This window comes from Stegodyphus dumicola, chromosome 10, assembly GCF_044657685.1.
Source record: "Stegodyphus dumicola isolate Sdum_Otavi_A_Nest chromosome 10, ASM4465768v1".
Lineage (NCBI taxonomy): Eukaryota > Metazoa > Arthropoda > Arachnida > Araneae > Eresidae > Stegodyphus > Stegodyphus dumicola.
The window spans coordinates 11,617,184-11,640,836 of NC_140777.1; the positions used below are offsets into that span (position 1 = coordinate 11,617,184).

At 33.5% G+C, this 23,653-nt stretch overlaps 1 protein-coding gene across 2 annotated transcripts; it reads right to left on the bottom strand.

Annotated features, from left to right (window-relative positions):
• Positions 1-5,314: 5,314 nt before the first annotated feature.
• LOC118203521 (U-scoloptoxin(01)-Cw1a-like) lies at positions 5,315-22,886 on the bottom strand. 2 transcript variants are annotated; one of them, XM_035375801.2, is made up of 5 exons: positions 22,817-22,886; positions 18,051-18,103; positions 16,427-16,461; positions 10,674-10,877; positions 5,315-6,537 (listed from the first exon to the last, which is right to left on the bottom strand). In XM_035375801.2, the coding sequence occupies exons 2-5, from the start codon at positions 18,076-18,078 to the stop codon at positions 6,295-6,297; spliced, it is 510 nt and encodes a 169-aa protein (XP_035231692.1). In that variant the 5' UTR covers positions 18,079-18,103; positions 22,817-22,886; the 3' UTR covers positions 5,315-6,294. The 2 variants fall into 2 exon arrangements, with proteins under 2 accessions (XP_035231692.1, XP_035231693.1); XM_035375802.2 differs by lacking the exon at positions 22,817-22,886 and adding an exon at positions 22,648-22,682.
• Between the last annotated feature and the right edge of the window lie 767 nt (positions 22,887-23,653).

The window sequence follows — 23,653 nt, forward strand, 5'->3', positions numbered from 1 at the left end:
AGATTTGAATCACATAATTCGGTAAGTTTATAACTTCTATTATTTTCCTTTCTCATTTTGAACGTACTGTGTGTTTTAAGTTCTTATGTTGTTAAGTTGTTATTCTGAGTCTCAAGTGCGTTTTTTCGCGAATGAATTACGGAGAAAGAAATATAATATTCTTATATGTTCAACATTCACCATTAGTACATGGTGAATGTCGACATTCACCGGTGTAAGTCAGAAATAAATTGTTCAGTAAGAGTATTTGGGAAATATTTCGGACATACGCCAAGCGACTATGGGAATGTTGACATTCACCGGTGAAAGTCGACATTCTCCAGATTTTGGTGTTTCACAGTAACATATATATTACAGGTCATAATATTTGATGGCAACATTTTGAAAAGTGATTCAAAATTTTAGCGTGATTCAACGCAAAATGGCTTTTCGAGACTATTATGATTCTATATGACATCACATTCTATATGATAATAAATCCTATTTTCGCAACAGGCATTTTTTGATTTGTCGTAATACTATTTTATGCCTACATTCAGGCGAACATTTTAATTTTCCTTTGCGCTCAGACATGCTTTAACATTTACATAAATGACATTCCACAATATTGTTACCAATTATGCATCGAGATAGGTAATGTTAGTAGAATTAGAAGTAAAATTGTTGTATTTCTTTTCTAATGTGAGAAATCTAAAGAGAAGCTATGCCCAAAAAGTAAGAATGATGGAGAAATTGTATTTAACACTTAAATATTGATCGTCATATATCTCGCTAAATTACAGAGTAAATGGGTATTTTGGTAATTTGGTGAGATATTGCCAAGCTGACAACGGTTTTGGTGACTTATTTTGTCGCCAAATTTGGCGAGAAATCTCCAAAGCGACCATTTAGTAACATTTAGTTCCGGTCCTTGTTTCACCGTAATATGTATTGAAATTGAATAAATGTAATTGGCCACTATGTTAGCTGTAACCGTAATTCTATCCTCTTATTATTTTCCAGTAATTTGGAGAAGGGGAAAGTATTATAAATATCTCGGTAGCCGGTTGAAAGCTATTCGAGGCCGAAGAGAAAGCATTTGCTCTCAGTTGCTTAGTTACTGTTGATGCGAGTTGTTTAGTTCCGCGTGAACTGATATATCCGAATTAGCTTTATCTTTAGATGCCCTTTGCATTGCGTTGTGTTTAACGTTCTTAATAGTTTGATGCGTAACTGATGATTGTATTCTGCGATACTATGAATTCCCGTACTAGTATTTCTACGAAAAATTCCAGAACTTTGAAGTTCTATAAAATAAATTTTTATTAACCAATATATTACTAGACTCTACGCACGCAACAATATTTTTGTTTATACGATGCACGCTACTTCCAAGCAGCGTGAAATAAAAGTTAAGTTTCAATGTTATTCTTCACTAGTAATCCAAAACATTGTTCAGTTTGTTCCAAAACATTGTGCAGTTCTACGATGGCAATCTATCTTCGGCCTTCACACTTTGCTAACTCACGGAATCCTTAGGACTACAAGTTTATTTCCAGAAATTTCATTCCATTGTTAGAAAAATGTATTATGAAATAAAATTTAAAGTAGTTGAATATGTTATGGGCACTTTACCTAAAGAGTGTAGGAATTTACTTATTTTATCTAACCACTTATTTTATGTTAAATATCTTTTCTATCATTCTGTCTTTCCGTTTTCCTGCCAGAATGCTAATTTTTTAGTTCGCGCCTATTCAAATGAGGTAGAAAGAGGTACTATTAAAGGAAGGTTTTAGGGTAATTCAGAAGTCAAACAACAAAAATCAGCGTTAATTTTCAAAATAATTAGCTATAAAGTTGCCCATATTTTGCAGAAATTTAACTTTCGGGTTGTTTATTCTCCATCAATAAAATTCCGAGTTCCATACTCAAGGACCCTATTCCGGATATGAATTATTGGGGTATTTATAGGATTCCTTGCCAGTGTGGTTTAATTTACATTGGCCAAACTAAGAGAGCATTGAAATTTAGCGTCAAGGAACATGAGGCATATGTTAGAAAAAAGGAAACACAGAAGTCTTCTGTTGCTCAACATTGTTGGTCCGAAAATCACACTTTCAATTTTTCTGCTGCCAAAATTATTCAAAAAGCATCTTCGATTGGAGAACTGGATTTTCTAGAGGCATTTCACATTCAAAAAAAAAATCTTTCTGTTCTTGTTAACGATCCTAATTCCAATCCATCTTTGCCTTTGGCCTTTAAAGAAATTGTGTTTTAGTTCTGGTTTCACTACTTGCTTATTCTTGTCCAGGCTTTCTTATCTTATCTAATCATTATTTCCTATCTTGTTCATTTTCGGTTTTGCAGCTGAAGATGGTGGTTCGGTAAAACCATCGAAACTAGTTCTGTGAAAATTTTGAAAATTAACGCTAATTTTTATTGTTTGACTTCTGAATTAGTACTTATTCGGCGTGTTATTGTGTCTTAATTAAGGTTTTAGGCTGTTTAAATCGAGCGTGTTCCGCCTGCTGAAGGCGTCGTTACTAGTGGCAGTTCTACGATGGCAATCTATCTTCGGCGTTGCGTTATTCTTGCCCATAGTGCTTGTATTACCCGATATAGGTTTGAGACAATTTGTGCGTTAGTTGTTTCTGTGTAACCTTTGTCTAATTTAAGATTTATTTTTTTATATAAAATCCTATCATTCTGAGTTACGCCATAAATGCTGGCTGGTTTATAAACACGGAAGTGCGTTCTGTTAAATTATTTTGAGTTCTGAATGCAAGGGTCTTTTACACCCTTCTTAAGTTCTGTTTTGTGTTAGTCGCTTACACATCTAATCAAGGAATTGCCAAGAGATATACTTAGTTCCAGGCATAGTCCCAACAACACAAAGATTTTAACATAAAATTAATGAAATTTACTCAAGCTTTAACTCGTGCTTTAGCTGTCAGCTACCATTCTATTATGTTTAGTAACAGGAGTGTGTATGCAGAGTTTTCTTTTCCCACAAACTCTCGAAGTGTAGTTTTTTGATGTTATAAAGTATTTTCTCCCTCTTTCCAGTATGCTTTTCCGGTGTAACGGTGCTCTCTGAGTATTCGAAAGGTACAGGTTCGCGTCGCGGCGAGTGTATTGCTCATGTTTCCCATTTCCTACTTCAAAAGTCTTTATGATCTACTATGTTATCTGCAGTTTCACTGCGCATTAATATATTTCTATATTTTGCTTCTGTTGCCACAAACGCCGAGAAAGATTTTTCACCTAAATACCTTTTTGGATTGGATTATTCAATTATGGCAAAGCACACAAGGGCTATATGCCTAAAGGGAGAGATGCCTTCGTGGAGGACTTTCTAAGGGAAACTGGCTCGTATACACGTTACACATGGGGAAAATCACGAAAACGCCCATGCAGCCAGCCCGTTCGCGGGATTCGAACCTCGGACCGAACTACCAGTGTTCAGCGTCTTTACCGCTCGGCCGCTTAAGGGGAGTCATGCACCTTAAACTGCTCATGATCTTCGAAAATGTGACTGTTGCAAGAATTGGGATATTTTATTTATTTTAAAAGCAATTATTTCCAACTTTTTAAAGCTGACTACATAATATAGCTGCTTTGGGAACTGGTAACCAGAAAGTTTGTGTTGCCACAAATGTTTTTGTAATTTAATCCGCTTTGGAACAAAATGTTTCGTCATGTTTCCACTTTGCGCGCATGATATTTTAAAAATGGCTAATGGTACATACTTGAAATTGGATGGAATTCTTTATACGGTTATAATCTTCTAACTGAACCAAAAATCTGATGAATATTTTAATATTAAAAAATTTTATGTACGAAAACAATACAGGTTTTTTTTAATAAAATAAATTTTATAGTTTCAACTCCAAATAAAATAAAAATTTAACTTGAAGTTCTTAGAATTTTTGGTTCACAGTAGTTTCCAAATGTTATAAATGCTTTATATTAAATATGGAATTAAAACAGAATGTTTCAAACTGTGCGCGCAAGGTGGAAACATGACAAAAACTTTTGTCACAAAGCGAATTAAATTATAAAAATATTTATGGCAACACAAACTTTCTGATTACTATTTCAGAACGCAGCTATATTATCCTGTCAGTTGTAAAATGTTGGAAGTAATTGCTTTTAAAATAAGTAAAATATCCTAATTCTTGCAACAGTCAAACAACTTGTCAAACATTAAAGACTTTTTGCTTAGCCAACTCAACGATTTCAAAGCGAGCAATGGCAACATTGTACCGAAAAAAAACCATTTTAATCTCCATCATGCAAGAGCGTACATCGAAAATTCTCTTTTAAATATTTTGCGATATTGCTGTTGAATTGAATTTTATGTTTTAAGTGCGAAGAACATGATATTTAATAAGTAAAGGTAACACACAAAATGTTAAAAAACTCTTCTTTGGGCGTAATTAAAAAAATCCAAAAGCTTCAGTTTTTTAGTCCAAAGGGATTTGAATCCCAAAGGACTATTAGTTTCGTTTTGGCATTTTGCGTCGGACGGATAAATGTCGGTTCACTTTTCAAACTGTTGCCATAAAATGTTAAGAGTCCTGCATTATATTTGAAGAAATTAAATAATGAAAATCTGAGTAAATGTATGTATATTTCTCACATTGTCGTAAAAGAACGGTACATAGAGTCATCGAATTTTGAATAACGTAATCCTCCAACGAATATGAGCATGTGGAAGACCCAATTTGAAATTTGAAATTTGTTTTATGATCGATTTCCTATTTTTTAAAACTTTGACGAATTTTTGATTAACAAACTCAAGGATTTCAAAGCGAGCAATGGCAACGTTGTGCAGAAAAAACATTTTTATCTCCAGCGCGTGAGTCTCTGTATCGGAAATTCTAAAGATATGCTCGTTTTAAAACTATTTTGCGATATTGCTGTTGCACTGGATCTTATGGTTTAAGTGCGAGGAACATGATATTTAATAAAGAAAGGTAACACACAAAATGTTAAAAAACGCCCTTTTGGACGTAATTTAAAATCTGAAACATTTCAGATTTTTTTTTTTTTTTTTTTTTTTTGTGTGTGTGTGTGTGTGTGTGTGTGTTTTATTCGTTTTATATTCGCATACGTAAACTTAAGAATTCTTCATTCTATTCTGTGTTTCTTCATAAATGTTTTACACGCCTCGTGTCAATGTAGAATATAGCGAATCTAATATTTTTGTACTTTGGCTTTGGGTTATTTTATAGGCATGTTTACAGTAAAAGTACACCATGTGGACTGATCTTGTACAATGTTTTATATTCTTATTTGAATTCTCTTAATAGTACAAATAGTAACGTACAAATTTTGCCTTGAACATGCTTTATTTAACAAACACATTAAGATACAAAAAACAAACACAAGAGCAAGAGATTTGGCACGCTATAAGATGCTCCTTACGAGCGTCATGAAACAAATGCTGGAAAACAAATCGTGAAAAAGGATTCGTACGGTTTTCAGCGTGATTTTGAGAATGATAGATTGCTTCAAGAAAGTCGGCAACTCAAGAACTCCGATCTCATGTTACATGATGCCCAAAAAAAAAACACACCTTTTTTCCCCTAATTTTCAGTTGCAAAACACAGACTTCTCACAAAATTAATAGCTATACTTATTATTAAATCATTACAAGAATAATTTGAATCTCTTTTTGTCAAGCGTTGTACCTCAAAAAAGTATTTCGAATTACTTTTTTGAAATTTTGTAGTTTTCGTACTTTCTCACTTCTTCTAATTAGTTCCTTTAGGTCTGCATTCTATATCAGAAGATTTAACACTGTCTTAACTCGTAAGGAATTAATATTTTTTCCTACGTACATTAACAATTGCAATTTTAGAAAGACTAAGCTATGCAAATTACACATACGATTAAATACAATATTGGAAGGTTTTCACTAAAGCTTGCGTTGGAAAAGTTAATTTACAAGAGAAGTCTTAGGTCTTTTATGTAGGCTAATTCTATAACTGGAACCGCAAAAATGTGGCTAGAATTAAATGCATGTTAAACCTGAATTGTTTAACTGTACAAGGGTTTCAGTTAATTAATTAAAGATGTATGTTTTCATGACTATCGGCACCCCAGAGAAACATTTTGATTTGACGATGAAGATTGCTAATTTCAGAAAATTCTTTTGATTAACCAGAAACATGTTGTTAATCAGCGTTAATAATTTGCAACGGGTACTCAGTTGCAAATGATCAACTTCGTTCTTTGTAGAATACAGTCTATTAAACATATAGAGAACCGGTATATGGCACAGCTGAACGGATGAATTCACTAAATCTTCTACTTTTCGAAATCGAATCTCCTTCGGACTGGTTGGTAGCCGGCAACTGGCTTCTCAACTCTTCGTGAATAAGGTTCACCAGCTATGAGAGGGGCGGCTCGCTGTATGTCCTGGTCATCGAGGAAGTGGACATCTGGATCAGCTGCCTCAACGTGGGTGTTCAAATAGTAGAAGTCCTGAGCGTTGACGCAGGGGACAGCATCCTCCGGGTACGTGCAAGTAAATGTCAGCTGGTTAAAGACCTGAAATAATTTAAACACCTTCTTTGAAATAATTTCCCTTTAAAGTTATCTTACATCGGACCACATAAGAAATGAATCAGACCATAGAAAGGGAATTTTATCGTCATTCCGGATCGGAAAACATCTGAGGTGCATTTAGATTCTGCAGCTTAAATGACGAGTGATCATAGCAAGTAAAACAACGTTAACCGAGGTATGTTTTAACGTCGTCAGTTACTGTTGTTTTCCTTTCACTCGTATGCTCAGTTTCAATTGGCATGTCATTTTTTCGCATTTTTAATATATGCCATTCTTTCGCAATCACTAAATAAGATTACTTTAAGTTCAGCGCGTAATACTTTGAACAAAGAAAGGCAGAAAAGCAGCAGCTTGTAGCGCAGGAGGAGAGGAGCTTCTGTTGTTGTGTCGCTAAATGGTCACATTCGTTATTTATAGTAGCGGTTACCTAATAAATGTTCTAGAAGGGACTAGTACTAGCATGTACGAAGGTACTAGTACTAACATGACATTATCCAATATGGAGGCTCACCAAGAGAATGTTTTTGTTTAGAAGGTTTCAGTTCGCGAAATTGTGAGTTCAGGTTCCGAATCAGCTACGTCACGAAAGCCATGCAAGATGGATTGATCTAGAAATGACGCAGTCCTGAAAAGTTATTATGATATTTAAACAAAGAGGAGGGATTATGAGGTTATCCTTAGTTTAAATTATAGTTTTGATTTAGATATTTTTAATCTTAGATATATATCTATATCTATATATATATACGTACAAATATACATCCTAAGATTCTTTAACAATTTTCGTGATTAAGGTTTTAATTAATAATCTCCTGGATAATTTTAATCCTTCTGGGATGAGAAGCTATTATTTGACTGACATGATGTGAAAAATAATTTTCGTTACACTTATTTTCAGTCAAAATTCACTTTCAAAAATTCAAATTTCATAAGTTTTTATAAAGTGGTCAAAATATAATACCAGGAAAACTTGCTTTAATTTATATCTTAGTATGGATTTACATTTCAAAAAATATTTATTCGTGTAATGTTTTTGAAATACCTCTGTGTAGCACACAAAACAAAATCTCTTGGAATTAGTATTAATATTCAATCATTAAGGTGGTGCTGATTAAATAACTCAAAATATTTTATCATCAGATTATATGCTTCAAGCATACTATAGCTTTATTTCTAACGAAATTTATATTCTTTGCAAACTATAAAGATTGTAATATATAAAATTAGTTTAAAAGTTCGAAGATATTGACACCAGAGTATATTACTGTTTAAATCCGTTATTATAACCTGAAATATGACTCAATTATAGCTATTTAAATTATTTCAAATATTCGCAAATATGGAAAATAATTAATGATAAATGATTAAACACCGTTTAGAGGTATTAATGATAAATGACTTAACACCTTTTTAGAACCTGTGAGTAATTGTGAAAGCAGTTAATTGTTTAACTCAAATAATTAATTGAACTAAATAAAACGTAATAAATAATAATAAAACTGCAATACAAATAATCAAAGTATGTAAGAACTTACGTCTTGTACCTTTTCTGCGATCTTCTATACTATTATCATAATACAGAAGAATTCCTTGAAATTTTGAAATACTTACACTTGGATAGCATTAGGCATTTGTTCCTTCAAAAAGGTTTCAGAATCCAGGTTATGGATAACACAAATTACGCCCTTCTAATTACTAGCAACTCGGCTTCTAAATTCCCCAATAGGGATAATTTCTAATTAAACAACACTATTAATAATTTGAGAACTAATATCTTCCTCCCGGATATAAGAAACTTGTTAGTAGTGGTTGGTTCAACATCTGTATCCTAGTACCTAACCTTAATTATTTCGTGAAATCCTTCACGTATAACATTACGCTTTTTATTACATTTCCTCTTCGTTTTTTCGAGTAACTTTGATACCTATAAAGCCAAACAATAAAATATTGTTATTAAGCTAAGATGCTATTTACTATGTTTGAAATCCATATAGGTACTTAAAATGGCTTCAGATAGTGTAATAATGTGTTTACGTTAGACTTGAAATTGCTTCAGATAATTTAATTATATGTCTATTTAAACATTCACCGAATCTGAGTTTGACTACTGTACAGGATATCCTTAAAACATTGACCTCATCTTTTGTTCCTTAAATATGATCGTAGACTTATAATAAAAAATTACAAAGTTACGTTAAAAAAAAAAAATTGTAAAATTTTTTACAAGGTAATTAAATTTTTCAGGGAATTAAATTTAAAGAAATACAAAATTTTAATTTTTAGATAGCCCACACCATAAAGAAAAAAAATTCTCAGTTAGCAATATGTGCCCATACACCGATAAGGTTGTATTTCTCTTGATTTGCTTTGGGAACATGAATGGTCCTGAATAGGAACAGGGAGCTTACTCAAGCTATGTTCAGGAAGGTGTGAAATAGACAACACAAGCAGGGAAGGGTATACGAAACCCTTTATTTTCTATCTTTTACAGGTATTTCCGAAACTTCGGAATACAGAGACCAACCACTCGTGGTCTGAACGTAAGAATATAAAACTACTAACTAAACTCTAACTAAAATCTAACTTGGAATTAGTATACAAATGCGTAGCCCTAAGACTGGCCTTTATTTAAAATGGGTACGTATGTAGTACGCCGAGCTGCTTAAACTACAATACATTCGCAAATAACAAGAGGGCTAAACCTCTGGCTTTAGAGGCAACCAGCAACAGAGTGAAAAACTCCTTAAACTACAGTGGCAAGCGGCTTGCTTCGTATAACTCCTTCCTTTCTCGCTTGGCAAAAAGCCACAACTTAAGCACTTGGCGTTAGCAAGACAATTTGCATAAACAAGTTAAAGCATTTAATTATGGCCGGAAGTAGAAAATAAGAAGTGATAGTACAGTTTTAAAATAAAATAAACGTTAGACAAGGTCATGTACAAAATTTCAGCATTTTTGTCATAAAAATTCGCTGAGATATGTTTAAACAAAGTTGGTGAGGGGTTGAACATAAATTAAAATGTAAATGCTAACAGCTAGATCGTAGATGACGGGATGTAGAAATGTAACATAACCATATAAAATACGGAACTTTATCTTCACTTTTATTTACAGATTTACAAAACTATATTTCTCCTAATTATAGCCAGGCAAAAGTGGTTTAAGTCAGCATTTATGTAATTTCATATCTCTGCGGCTTTTTATGATAAAATGCTGAAATTTGTACATGACCTTATTAGTGTATGGGCTACATTTTTCTAACTGAGAATTTTTCTGCATGGGGGCCATATAAAAATGCAAATTTCGCATTTCTTTAAAATAAATTCTTTGAAAATTTTAATTGATTTCGTAAAACTCTGTACCCTTTTTTTACATAACCATGTAATTTATATTATATATGTATTACCGTGAAAAACCGAAATTGGAGAATGTCAACATTCACCAAATACGTCGGTGAAAGTTCGAAGATTGCATTACATTCTTATACATTCGGACCCTCACCGATGTATGTCGACAATCACAGATATGCTCTGGTGTAGGTCGAAAAGAGAGGAGTATATGTACACGCTGCCATTGCAAAAGGAAGTGTTCCACAAATAAATGCAGTTCTAAAAGCAAGGGCCTCTTGTGCAATTCAAAGTGTCATAATAGTTTAAGTTGTTGCAATTAATAAGATTTGAATCACATAATTTAGTAAGTTTTTAACTTCTATTATTTTTGTTTCTCATTTTGAATGTTCTGTGTGTTTTAAGTTCTTATCTTCTTAAGTTCTTATTCCTGAATCTCAAGTGCGTTTATTGGCGACTAAATGACGGAGAAGAAAATATAATATTCTTATATGTTCAACATTCACTATCAATACATGGTGAATGTCGACATTGACCGGTGTAAGTCAGAAATAAGGGTATTTGGAAAATATTTCGGACATACACCAAGAGACTATGTGAATGTTGACATTCACCGGTGAAAGTCGACATTCTCCAGATTTCGGTGTTTCACCGTAACATATGTACGATCATATTTAAGGAATAAAAGCCGTGGTCAGTGTTTTCGGAACATCCTGTATACACAAAGGAACAACTCAGAAGTAGTGGAAGCTAAAGCAAAATTTTTCTCACCGTCTGATTTCCGCACACAAAGCTATACTGGTGCTGGCTTCTTGTGCCGTCTGGATTATCGGTTGTATAACAGATGTGGAATATCTGGCAGTTGTTGTCAACGTCTGCGTAGTAGCCATTACTAAAGCAAGAGAAGGTGGACCTAATCGGACCCACTAGCAGTTCAGCTCCTTCTGGCAAAGCATAGCTATCTTTCTTATCTTGCTATAAATAAACATAAAGAATTTATATTATTCGATGGAAGCAAAATTAATTAATCACAGTATTTATGCTGTAAAGGAAAATTAGAGACATTTTCTGAAACATTCAGTAAATGCAAAATAGCCCCCCACGAGGTATCGTTAGGGAACTCTACTGAGGTATCGAAGGGCCCGGGTTCAAATTGCGGAGAAGGCATGGACGTTTGTAAATGTATAGTGTCTTTGCGGCATGGGGGCACTCTCAATATATGGCGACTCGAAAGTCCTTTCGAGAGGTTGGTGGTAGGAGAAGAGACGTGGGAAACCCTCCGAGCCATCCCCCCGGTATGCTTTTCTTCAAAATTGGGGGAGGAACTGAGGGAAGTTGTTCTGTCACCTTTGGCCACTGTGAATCTTGTGTGCTTATGTTACCGTCAGATAAGTGTGATAAGTCACAACAAGAACAAACAGATGCTGAATAACATACCGCATGTACTCGAATATAAGAAAGATTCTTTTCCATTTTTTTTTTTTTTTTTTGGCTATATTTAGGTTCTAAAACTTGGTAAGGTCTCATTATCGGGTATTTTGATGAATGAAATTGAAGAATTAATACTGTTAAAACGTGCACGCGTTTGTCTGCTTTTTTTGTTCGCAACATCCTCTCCTTCAGAACAGCGGGGATTTGAATTTCAAGAAAAGTACTCCCATATTCAAAAAAAAAAAAAAAAAAAAAAAAAAAAAAAAAAAAAAAGGCGCGGGAAGCCATTTCGACCATTCGTATCTTCTTATGGCTTTAATCAGTAGAGATATTAACTAAAAACTCTGAAAACGCTGATTTGCGCGCATCCTGCCAAGTTGCGTCTTTTGCTGAATTTCATTGCCGTTCGGTGTAGGAGATGGAATTTTAAAATTGTCGTCCATAGTTTCTAAACGTAGGTGTGGTAAATTTTTTATGGAATCACGCGGTCTGTTTATTCTTCCGTCACTTTTTCTTTGGTGTTTGTAAGTGATGTTTTTTACAAAATTTTCATCAAAAAGCTGAAGTTAGTCAAGCGAATACTGAGATTTTTTGCAAGACAAGGATAAACTGAGGTGAGTCAAGATAAGGCTGAAATAGTTTGAGAATGTAGAACTGAATTCATTCATATTAAAAATTCTTTTTAATTCATATTAATTTTAATTCTTTTTAATTTTTTTAAATTCATATTAAAAATTCTTTTTAATTTTTTTAAATTCATATTAAAAATTCTTTTTTTTTTCAGGTGTTAAAAATTCTTTTTAATTCATATTAATTTTAATTCTTTTTAATTCATATTAAAAATTCTTTTTTTTTCACGTGTTAAAATTTCTTTCTATAATAATTATTATTAATATATTTTTATACATATCTTTTCAAGTGTACATAGAACATATAAATTTTGCTTTCGCCACAGCCCACTCATCTAGGGGGGTTTCTCACTAGCAGATCCGCTGCCATAGCGTGTACAGCCGTTGAGGCCGCACCGGGCGGCAGAATTAAAGGCGGCAAAATTTTTAGAATTAAAGAAGGAATCCGGCGGCAGAATTTTGATGTCGTTAAATTTGCAAAATCGAGCGCCGGTTCCACGCGCTACTAAAACAATAAAAATATAATTACATAATGTAATTACGATGTTGGAATTGTAAATACACCACACAGGTCATTATCGTATATAAAAGCTGTATAACTACTGTTTATTACAATAGTCTTGTCTGGTTGAGTGATTTGGACTTAGATCTTTCATTCACTATATTAGTCACTAGTGTAGTGGATGTAGTGCCGACAAAGATAGGTAACAATGAATCACTAATATTTTGTGTATTAGCTTTCTACACTTTGCTAAAGTATTATATTTAACTAAGTAGCTTACGTTTTATTTTAATCAGAATGAAATGAATTACACTGACAACCCTACTTATATCTTGCATCCAACTACATCAAGTATCCAACCACCAGGGATCCATCATTAATTTTTTAAAATTAATTCTAAAATGTAACGGGATCTTAAATTCGAGGCGGCTTGTTTTCAAGTGATTATGATAAGTAAACCCATTTTGATGTCTGAAAGTTTTTTTAAGAGAAATGTTTCAAAAGAATCAGTTTGTAGGAAAATACGTAGCGTATTCGAAAACTAAGTATCGTTTCATTCTAGCGCCGTCGCAGCGCTGTGGTAGGCGTCCCGCGCATGCGCACTAGTCTTTCTTGTTCACTGACTTTCAATTGTCGCCATTTTGGTTGCTCTATGTTGTGTTTTCAGTTTGCTGGGCACATTCAAAATGTTTAAGACAATTAGTTCTCTCGCTGACTGTGAGATTCGTGCCGTGATTAAATTTTTGAACGCGAGGAATGTTAAACCGGCCGAAATTTATCGTCAAGTGACAGAAGTTTACGGTGAATACGCGATAAGTGATGGAATGGCGAGAAAGTGGGTAAGGATGTTTAATGCAGGTCGAACAAATGTCCACGCCGAGGCTCGGAGTGGTCGGCCTTCTGTTGTCACCGATGATTTGGTAAGGAAAGTTGATAAGCAATTCATGAGAACAGACGCTTCACAATGACAACTCTTTCAGAGGCATTTCCACAAATTTTACGTATTGTTTTGTTCGAAATTGTGCCTGACCGCTTGAATTACCGCAAACTGTGTTCCCGATGGGTTCCAAAAATGCTCACTGATGTTCACAAAACAAAGCGACTTGGTAGTGCCCTGACATTTCTCACGCGGTACAGTGGTGAGGGAGAAAACTTTCTAAACCAAATTGTGACAGGTGATGAAACTTGGGTTAGTCATTTCACACCAGAATCGAAACAACAATCGATGGAGTGGAGACACACTCATTCTCCGAAAAAACAAAAGTTCAAAGTGACAATGTCATCACAAAAAATGATGTGCACTGTCTTTTGTGATAGAAAAGGCGTTTTGCTTACTGAATTTCTTTCCAGAGGTGAAACCATTAATGCGGCATGATATTGTGAGACTTTAACAAAACTAAGGCGTGCCATTCAAAACAAACGAAGAGGAATGCTCAGTAAAGGAATTGTGTTGCTCCATGACAATGCTCGGCCCATGCTGCTGGTGTCACTCAATCGTTAATTCGACAATTTCACTGGGAGCAGTTCGATCACCCGCCGTACAGCCCGGACTTGGCGCCGTCCGACTATCACGTGTTCCTGCACATGAAGCGCGAGCTTGGTGGCAAGCGCTTTGGATCTGACGATGACACGAAAAATGCTGTGGAGTCGTGGTTATCGAAACTGGCGGGAAGTTTCTTTGACGATGGTATACAAAAACTGGTCACCTGCTATGACAAGTGTTTGATCATTGGCGGAAACTATGTTGAAAAATAGTTTAAGACATGTATTTTCATGTAAAAATAAAATTGGATTCGAAAAAATTGTTTTACTATTTTTTTTTTTTTTTTTTTTTTCCGAATACGCCTCGTAAGAACTTTTTTTTTAAAAAAAATTCTCTTTAACTAATTTTAAAATTCACTAATTCAGTGGACCATAAATTTCTTTAATAAATATTTGCTAGCATTTAAGTAGTTATTTGAATGCGTTTAAATTTTCAATTTAATATACTACATTAAAATTCGTAAACGGTTAGGTACTATCAATAACAATCTAAAACCGTATTATTTATTATACAAATATTAAAGAATATTTAATGATCTCCTTGTTAGAAAGTATTTTTTAATATTCGTTGCTTCGACAAAGGGTGGCATTTACATAACTGTCTTTGATATCATTAGTGATTCTTGTACAGCTCTGTGTACCTTGTAGAGACATTAGAATTATTTGGAAGCAGGAAATACGAAAAATGAGCAAACGCCTTTACCGGGAATCGAACCACGGACCTCTCAATTACGCTCTGAGCGTGCAGACCACCACACCACGAAGGAATGCCAAAAAGGTGGAAGAAATACCCTAAGTATTCTCAAATTGTTTTTAAATTACACTGTAGTAATAAAACTTAATTCTTGTTAATAATATTTAATGTAAAGCAAATGGAATACTTTAAACTTTCCTTTACGCAAACGTTGCTAAGAACTTTTCTAATTTATGTGTCACATACTGAGACATTTTGAAACATATATCAACATTTTCTAAAATATGGCAACATAAATTGTATTTCAATCTCCGCTTATCAGGAACGACAAATATATCCATCTACCTACTTACCTATCTAGCTATTTTTTTTTTTTTTCTAATGGCGGGCACTTGCCTATAAGGGCACTGGCCACTACTAAGGCCAGACGTGGTGTGGGCCATTTTATTGTGGAGGCACCTAATAAGTGGCCACCATTACTTCCTATGAAGGGACAGACAATTTTACATCCATGCCTTCCCCGGAATTAGAACCCGGGACCTTCGGTATCACAATCAGGCTTCCCTAAACACTTCTTGCCCACAAACAGCACTTAACAGCCTCAAGCAACCAGGAGCCAGATTCTGGCCAAATTGGTTCCAGAATCTACAAAGTAACAGAGTTGCCCAACGAAAACTGAAAACAATAATTGACTACTGTACTCGCAATTACTCTTCTGACACTGGAAGATAGTAGCCATAAAAGTCTATATAAGCTACTTCAGTATGTCAGCAACAGAGTATGTGATATGTATGTTCAATATGTAATTTTGTATTTATGCTGTGCCAGGTTCTCATACATAAGGCTCGTACTGTATCTGAATGCAGTAATGTATCTGTACATGTTTATATCTCTTATTTGTGGTACCTAATTTATACTAATTATCACGCGTACCTCAATGGCGTGCTTCTTGTAAACTTTAACTATCATGATAGCGTATATGTATGGGTGTATATATGAATATGAGTGAGAGTATGTATACTTTTATTTGTTTCGAAATATCTATGTATGTAAGTGTGTATATATCTGTATATGAGTTGGTATTTATATGTATATACATATATTATGATAGTACTCTTCTTCAAGTGCCTTGTAGGCACATGTATATATTTCTTTGGACATTGTTGTACTCTTATTCAAGTGCCTTGTATGCACATGTATATCTCTTTTTTGCATTTTATAAATGTCGTATGCTCAGCCGGGGCTGCCTAGGGCTGCGGCCTGGTAGCTAGTGGTTGACTCCCGCCGAGTTGGTAACCAATTCTGCATGGATTTATCTGTACCTGGGTCGGAAGCCAACTCAGCGGTTTACCTCCCATAAACACTATTCCGTCTAGGCGGCATATATATATTTACGCATAATTATTAGAAAAGATTTTACATATATCATCTCCAAAGAACAGAAATTTAATTAAAACGATGATAAATTTTAGTCACTATTTTAAGCAGTATTTTAGGTCAGTATTTAAAGTTATTTAGGTTTCTATTTTTCATTTATCAAAGCTTAAAATAGTGAGAATGGTCGGAAAATGTCGTGGAAGTTCAAGATAAAATGTATATATAATTAATATATACATATTTGAATCTGCTTCAGTACGTAGTTGGTTTCACATTAATAAGTTTCATCGTATTAGAAAAGTAGTAGTTAAATTATAAGAAAATAAATTTAAATAAATTAATCACTTACCAACTTAGTGCTTTTGGCAAAAGCTCCACCAAGAACTGAAATGAAATGATAAAGAAAGAACCCGATTAAATGCCAGATTTAAAATGCCACATACTTGAAAATAAATTCCTAACAACTAAAGCAGTGGTTTTAAACTCAAACTGCAGGTAGATCGAATCATGATCTTTAAGGAGCTAAGGGGCGGCAAATTATCCCCCCCCCAAGTAAAAAGATTTGTTTAATGAAGCAAAAGTTTTAAATTTTGCATGATAAATAATTAAAAATAAATTTTAAATTTTACTTACTAAATGTTTATTTACATCAACAATAACATTCATGACACAAAGGAAAAAATTCAAATTTTTATTTATTTTCTCTCTGAAATCTTAAGGTCGGTATCTGTAACAAATATCTGATTGTTACGTATCGTTATTCAAAGGTAATGGTAGCTAAATAATAAAATTTCATACAGAAATGTATTTCAAATAATTCTAACGCGTTGAATTAAACCATTAAATAACTTACATCCATCATAAACTAAACATAAAACAAATTAGAAAAACTGTCCAAGTGGGACAGAACATAAAAATAGGTAATTAAACCTATTCTCTTTCCTTAATTTATAAAATTTTATTTGATACATATAGCAAAAATATATATCTGTATAAGTAATAAATAATTACAAACTTCTCTATTTCTTCTTATTATTTTCGGGCCCACCAGCGGCCGAGCGGTAAAGTCGCTGAACACTGGTAGTTCGGTCCGAGGTTCGAATCCCGCAAACGGGCTGGCTGCATGGGTGTTTTCGTGTTTTTTCCTATGTGTAACGTGTATACGAGCCAGTTTCCCTTAGAAAGTGCTCCACGAAGGCATCCCTCCCCTTAGGCAGATAGCCTTCGAGGCTTTGCCGTAAAAGTAACCTAATCTAACCTCTTATTATTTTTTGCTACAACACCTGATCGCGTTTCGATTTCAATAAAATTTAAACTTGAAGAAAATTAGTAAAAATAACCTTCGTCACGAATTTTAGATGCTCACTGGCCAATCTGAATCATCTTTTAGACTTATTCATTTCGAACTTTAAAAAGAAATGGTCAGATATATATGCATTTCCAAACATATCCATCATTCTTATCGCAAAAATTCATAATTGAAGTTATACATCTTTTGGTAATTTCGGAAAAAAAAGTGAACCAGATCTGTATCTTCAGATCCTTGAATGTGAATTATATTATGCTGCAAATTTATTAGCTCTATCTGTAAATTTTTCTGAGGCGCTACTCACGCTCATTTGCAATGGTAATGAAAATATTGTCATATTCGAGTCAATTTTTAAAATCTTCAACTTTAATAACTGACTTTTGCACTTTGGCAGCTGAGGCTGCTGGTTTGGTAAAACTATCGAAACTAGTCGTGTGAAAATTTGCAAATATAACGCTGATTTCTGTTCTTTGCCTTCTAAATTAATCGGCGTGTTATTTTAAACTAAATCTTGAACTTTCTTCAAAACCTTGCCATAATAATTAATATCATAAAAATGCTAATGAAGATACTGTAAATTTATTCGCGGGCCGCGTAAAAGTGCTTCGCCGGCCGCTAATTTGAGACCAATGAACTAAAGTTTCAGTAATGTTACTATACTCACCCAAGAGAAGGATGAATCCAATCATCATGACGGAAAATTTTCAGATGAAAGCTCTAAAAGAAAAACAGTGGTATTACAGAAATATCAGGAAATAACACATAGTATTTTATTTAATTATACACTGAAATAAGTTAGCAAGAGTCATTAGATTTTTATTTATTTATTTATTTATTTTTTTGATGATGAAGAATTGAAAAATGAGCAGTGTTCTCGTCTGGACTCGAAACTGGATCTCTCGAATACATGCCGAATGTGCTACCATACACCACGATGGCATTCAGAAAAGAGGGAGAAAATGCCTTATAAGTTATCGGATTTTAACTTAATTCCCGCCTAGTCGTGAAAGTGGTTATTGACTCTGATTGCAGCACCGAAGAGTCCGAATTCGAATTCCGGTGAAGGCATTGATGTAAATTGTCTGTCCCTTCATAGAAAACAACGGTGGCCCACCACATATTAGGTGCCTCCATGATAAAGTGACCACCGCTTCCGGTCTTAGTAGTAGCGGCCAAGCCTATAATAGCTAGTGCCCGTCTTAGGAGAAAAAATTTAATTCAATTAAATCCTCTATTTCACTTTCAAATAACGGTTATATAAATATTGTCTCTCGTAATATAATTTTTTTAATATACTTGACTTTTGCCGATAAAAAAAATTCATTTAAAATTTCTGTTTAGTTTATTTTGTATTTTACTCTTTAAAATCAGAAAACTGAGCTCTTAAGTAAAAGTCATTAAATCTCTATTTTTTGATGTTTCCGAAGAATGTTTTTTCAAAAAAATTGTTATCGATTACTTAAAGAAAAACAAAATTCTCCACGAGCTTAAAATAGCTGCGGAATGTCACATTCTGTATTAGCTGTTAGAAAATGTTATTATTTGGATCTAAGCTGTAAACTGGAAGAAAATTTCCTCGTATGGCATCGTAAACTTTGATTATGCAATCATAATGGATGAAGAGATTTCTTTACTTTTGGTAAACGCCTCAAAATTGATATAGTATTCTAATAAAAATGTAATTCATATTTTTAAAAGACAACTGAAAGTGTTATTTATAAAAAATTTAAAAGGAGCATATATTTATTTGAATTTTTAGTTTGGTTTTTCATGCAAAATGAATTAATTAATATATAAAAATTAATAAAAAATAATTCAATTTGTTATACGAAACTTATTATTTTATGAATAATTTTAATGTGTTTAATAGTTAGATTTCAAAAAATTGTTACTATTGTTATTTGATGAAATTTTATGATTTTGTAAATTGAAATATGAAATTTATTTAATTTATTACGAACGTAACACTACCATACTTATTTTTCTGAACTATTACGATGTTTAAGATGAATAATAAAATGCCAAATTGATCGACATAATAAATAAAAGCCTCGTAATATGTTAAACCAAATGCCATTTAATTAACGAATTTAAAAATAAAACTCAGAGTATTTTCTAGGCATTAAAAATTTTGTGGCTTTTAAGGGGACCTTGTACACCTTAAACCCCTTATGATCTTCGAATATGTGACTGTTGCAAGAATTGGGATATTATATTTATTTTAAAAACAATTACTTCCAACATTTTACAGCTGACTACATAATATAGCTGCTTTGGAAACTAGTAACCAGAAAGTTTGTGTTGCCACAAATATTTTTGTAATTTAATCCGCTTTGTGACAAAATTTTTCGTCATGTTTCCACTTTGCGCGCGTGATATTTTAAAAATGGCTAATGGTACATACTTAAAATTGGATGGAATTCTTTATATGGGTAGTATTTTCTAACTGAACCTAAAATCTGATGAATATTTTAATATTAAAACATTTTATGGACGAAAACATTGCAGACCTTTTTAATAAAATATATTTTATAAACTCAACTCCAAATAAAATAAAAATTTAACATGAAATTCTTAGAATTTTTGGTTCACAGTAATTTCCAAATGTTATAAAAGCTTTATATTAAATATGGAATTAAATTACGCAACAGAATGCTTTAAACTGTGCGCGCAAGGTGGAAACATAACGAAACATTTCGTCACAATGAGGATTAAATTATAAAAATATTTGTGGCAACACAAACTTTCTGATTACTATTTCAAAAAGCAGCTATATTATGTAGTCAGCTGTAAAAGGTTGGAAGTAATTGCTTTTTAAAATAAATAAGTTATCCCAATTCTTGCAACAGTCACATATTCGAAGATCTCATGGTTTTTAAGATGTATGAGTCCCCTTAAACCACTTTTTACTTAACTCTTTAAGGACAGGGTTTTAAAAACAAATTCTTGCTTTACAAGGTACTCGCAAGAAGCGGGACTAGAAACTTTCGTATTTTGACAAAAAGGAATTCCATTTATTATTCCCAACTTTTGTGGATAATAATAAAAAAGCAATAAACTTAAAACCTAACTGTAGAATCATTAGGTTTTTTTGAAACAGAAGACATGAAAAATGAGCAAAGTCCTCACCAGGACTCGAACCTGGACCTCTTGAATACGTGACGAGTGCGCTAACCGAAGGCATGCAGAAAATGCTCCCCCTTTTGAAGAGCAACTGGAGAGTAGGGAACACAATCGTCAAATCCTGAAGTTTAAAAATCATCAACCACCTCCTTTTGGTTGGAGGGTGACTGCAGAGTCATTAGATTTCCTTAAAGCAAGAGACATGAAAAATGCGGAATGCCCTTGCCAGGACTTGAACCTGGATCTATCGAATACGCTGTGCTAACTATTGTGGCCGGTCTAGAAAAGCTACAAAGCGAGCTTGGACTTGCCAGAAAGGTGGACCACTCCATACCTACCTACGTTATCTAGTGTGTACCATTTTTATAATTTTACCTTATATATAATTAAAAGATATACTTATACATAATTATATATAAGCATAAAAATACTTTAAATATAATTCTTAGCCAAATTATTAAATTAAAAAACTCAAGGAAGACAAAAGTGTAACTTCTTATTTTTCACGCCCTTTTTTCTAATTAAAATAAAATGTTACTAAATAAACCCGTTCATCACAGCTCATTGTGTGGAATTTTAAGCACAACGGTTTTAAACCGCTAACCCACTTTTAAATAGTAAGTTATTTGATGCCCATCGTGGTTACTGCCGAAATACACGAAAACGATTTACACAATTTTAAGTTCAGGATGAAGATTTAAAAGAGTTTTTAACAATGCTTTGACAACATTATGAAAATAGTACTTTCTTACCACAGAAAAATTTGCAGACACGCAAGAATGAAAAAACAAATTCGCTTGAAAATCTTTTCCATTTTGAACTTTTTAATAAGTAGCTGCATATATTTACAAACCAAATCCGTATTCACTGTAATTACATTTCAGAATCTGCAATGTTTGTTGAATTTCCTTATTAACTTAAACTCCCTATTTTATCTTATTTTAAACTTAACTAAAGTTTACAAAATGTGTAAAATATTAAATATTAGATGCAATCCTATTTTTAGATAGAGGATATTAACAAAATTCGATTTGAGAGAATTTCATAACAGTTAGTTCTGACACCCTGTTACAGGAAAGAACGGAATTTTCCTTTCCTGCTTTGCTACAGTATTGCTACATTTAATATTAATGCAGTGATATTATTAGTACAAAAGAGGCTTTAGACCCAGAGGGCTATAAGTCTCAAAACGGTATTTTGCGTCATTTCACTTCCTGCGTTTGTTAACTTTTCGAACTGTTGCCACCCAATATTATCGCCATGTATTATATTTAAAGAAAATAAATAATGAAGAATGTGCATAAATGCATGAATGTTTCTCGCATTGTGAAAAAACAAGGGTACATAGTTTTGAACAACGTAGTCCTCCAACCGAATATGGACATTCGGGCGCCCGAATTTTGAATTCCGAATTTGTTTTATTATCTACTTCAAATTTTGTAAAACTTTAACAAATTTTGGATTAAAAAACTCGACGATTTAATTGCAAAACTGCACAGAAAAAAATATTTTCTCCAGCGGAAATTCTAAAGATAGGTTGTTTAGCCTTTTTTAAATATTTTATGACATTGCTGTTGAACTGATTTTCATATAATTATTTAAGTGCGAAGAACATGATATTTAATAAACGAAGGTAAACAAACAGAACGTTAAAAAACACCCTTTGGGGAGTGATATAGAATCTGAAAGCATCCGGATTTTCTATCTTCTTCCTGTTTTTTTTTTTTTTTTTTGTTTGTTTTGAAAACTTTATGCCAGATGGTTTAAGATTAGTTATTAAAATATGTTATCAATTAAAGCTTGGGACAATTCCGAAGCATTGCAATCAGCTCCGAAAGTCAACTTACGTGTCTGAAATATTAAGTATGAAACATCAATGAAATACAATAAAATTTGCTGTCGAAACATTAAAAAACCGTGTAAAATATCATCGTATAAATATCTCATAAAAACAAGCGTAAGCTTTTGCGAGACGTTATAATTATTACCAGTATCTTAGATGTAATCTACACCTTTGTAGAAGCACAAAGGGTACCTAGAGCGCGTTCGAAACCATTTAACTGTCTCTTTCGAACATCAACCGTTCTAAATGAGAACGTCTCCACAGTAAACAAATCCGATAGAGAAATCTAACGTACCTGAGATTTTTAATTTAACGTCTTTAAAAATACCAAATAATAAAAGCCAGCCTCGCCCTTAGTCTGCGTCTTAAGATACGATCTCTACGACTGTGTTTGGTAATTATCACTACGCTGGTGAGAACAGAGAAGATAAGAGAAAAATCAGAGAAAGTTGGAAGAAACTCACCTGAGGATGGAACTGTTAATTCTTGTCGACCCTGACCCTGACTGTGTGTTATATATATATCGGGCCGAGTACCTGGATGAGCAAAAAAGTGAAAATGTGGATGTGTCCATGTTACCACGCCGACCAATCGGAAGAGATTTGTCGTTTTCAGTTAGTGTGAGTGACTCTTGCCCGTAAGTCCTTGAGATTTCACTTTCACAAGGTGACCTTGAGCTTCATATTGACCCTAGACATCTTGGTGAGGAGGGGTGGAGTTGCGTCCCCTCCTACCGGTATAAGAGTTGGAGTAATGCTAAATGAGAATCAACCGAACATTTTTTTTTATTCATTGCGGCTTTCTTTGTTGAGTAATGTTCGTTTCAGAAATTGCGTCACATTCTCTGATATTTATTGCGTTGGGAGAAAAAAATTAAGTATTTTTTCAGAGTTTATAATTAAAAGACTCACCTGCTAAGTGTACCGGGATTTCACGTGACATGCCTTCTTAAAAATATTGCAGTTGCAACTGATGTCATTTATATATAATTCATAAAGGAATTTATATCTTCAAGGAATACCGTCTTAACAGCATTATGGTCCCCTGGACAAACTCGTGTCTAATACTGCAAACACTCACAGAAATGAAATATAAACGGATTATCATGGGTCTCTATGCCGGTAGGGCATCCAGGTAAGTTCCCGACGAATCCATTCGTTAAGACGGCCCTGGGGGTTACCACACGATCATAGAAAAATAATACAGAGATGATTATTTGTATTTGTGCGGATATATGTATTATTTTTCTTACAAATCGGGTCTAGTCCAGGTTCCGCAACTATCCGGGGCAACACCTCATG

Excerpts from the sequence above, each read along its gene's own strand:
- LOC118203521 (XM_035375801.2), bottom strand. The coding sequence starts at position 18,078 with ATGATGATTGGATTCATCCTTCTCTTGG. Across the intron at positions 16,462-18,050 it reads TGGATTCATCCTTCTCTTGG|TTCTTGGTGGAGCTTTTGCC; the intron begins GTGAGTATAGTA and ends ATTTCATTTCAG. Across the intron at positions 6,538-10,673 it reads TTGTGTGCGGAAATCAGACG|GTCTTTAACCAGCTGACATT; the intron begins GTGAGAAAAATT and ends AAATTATTTCAG.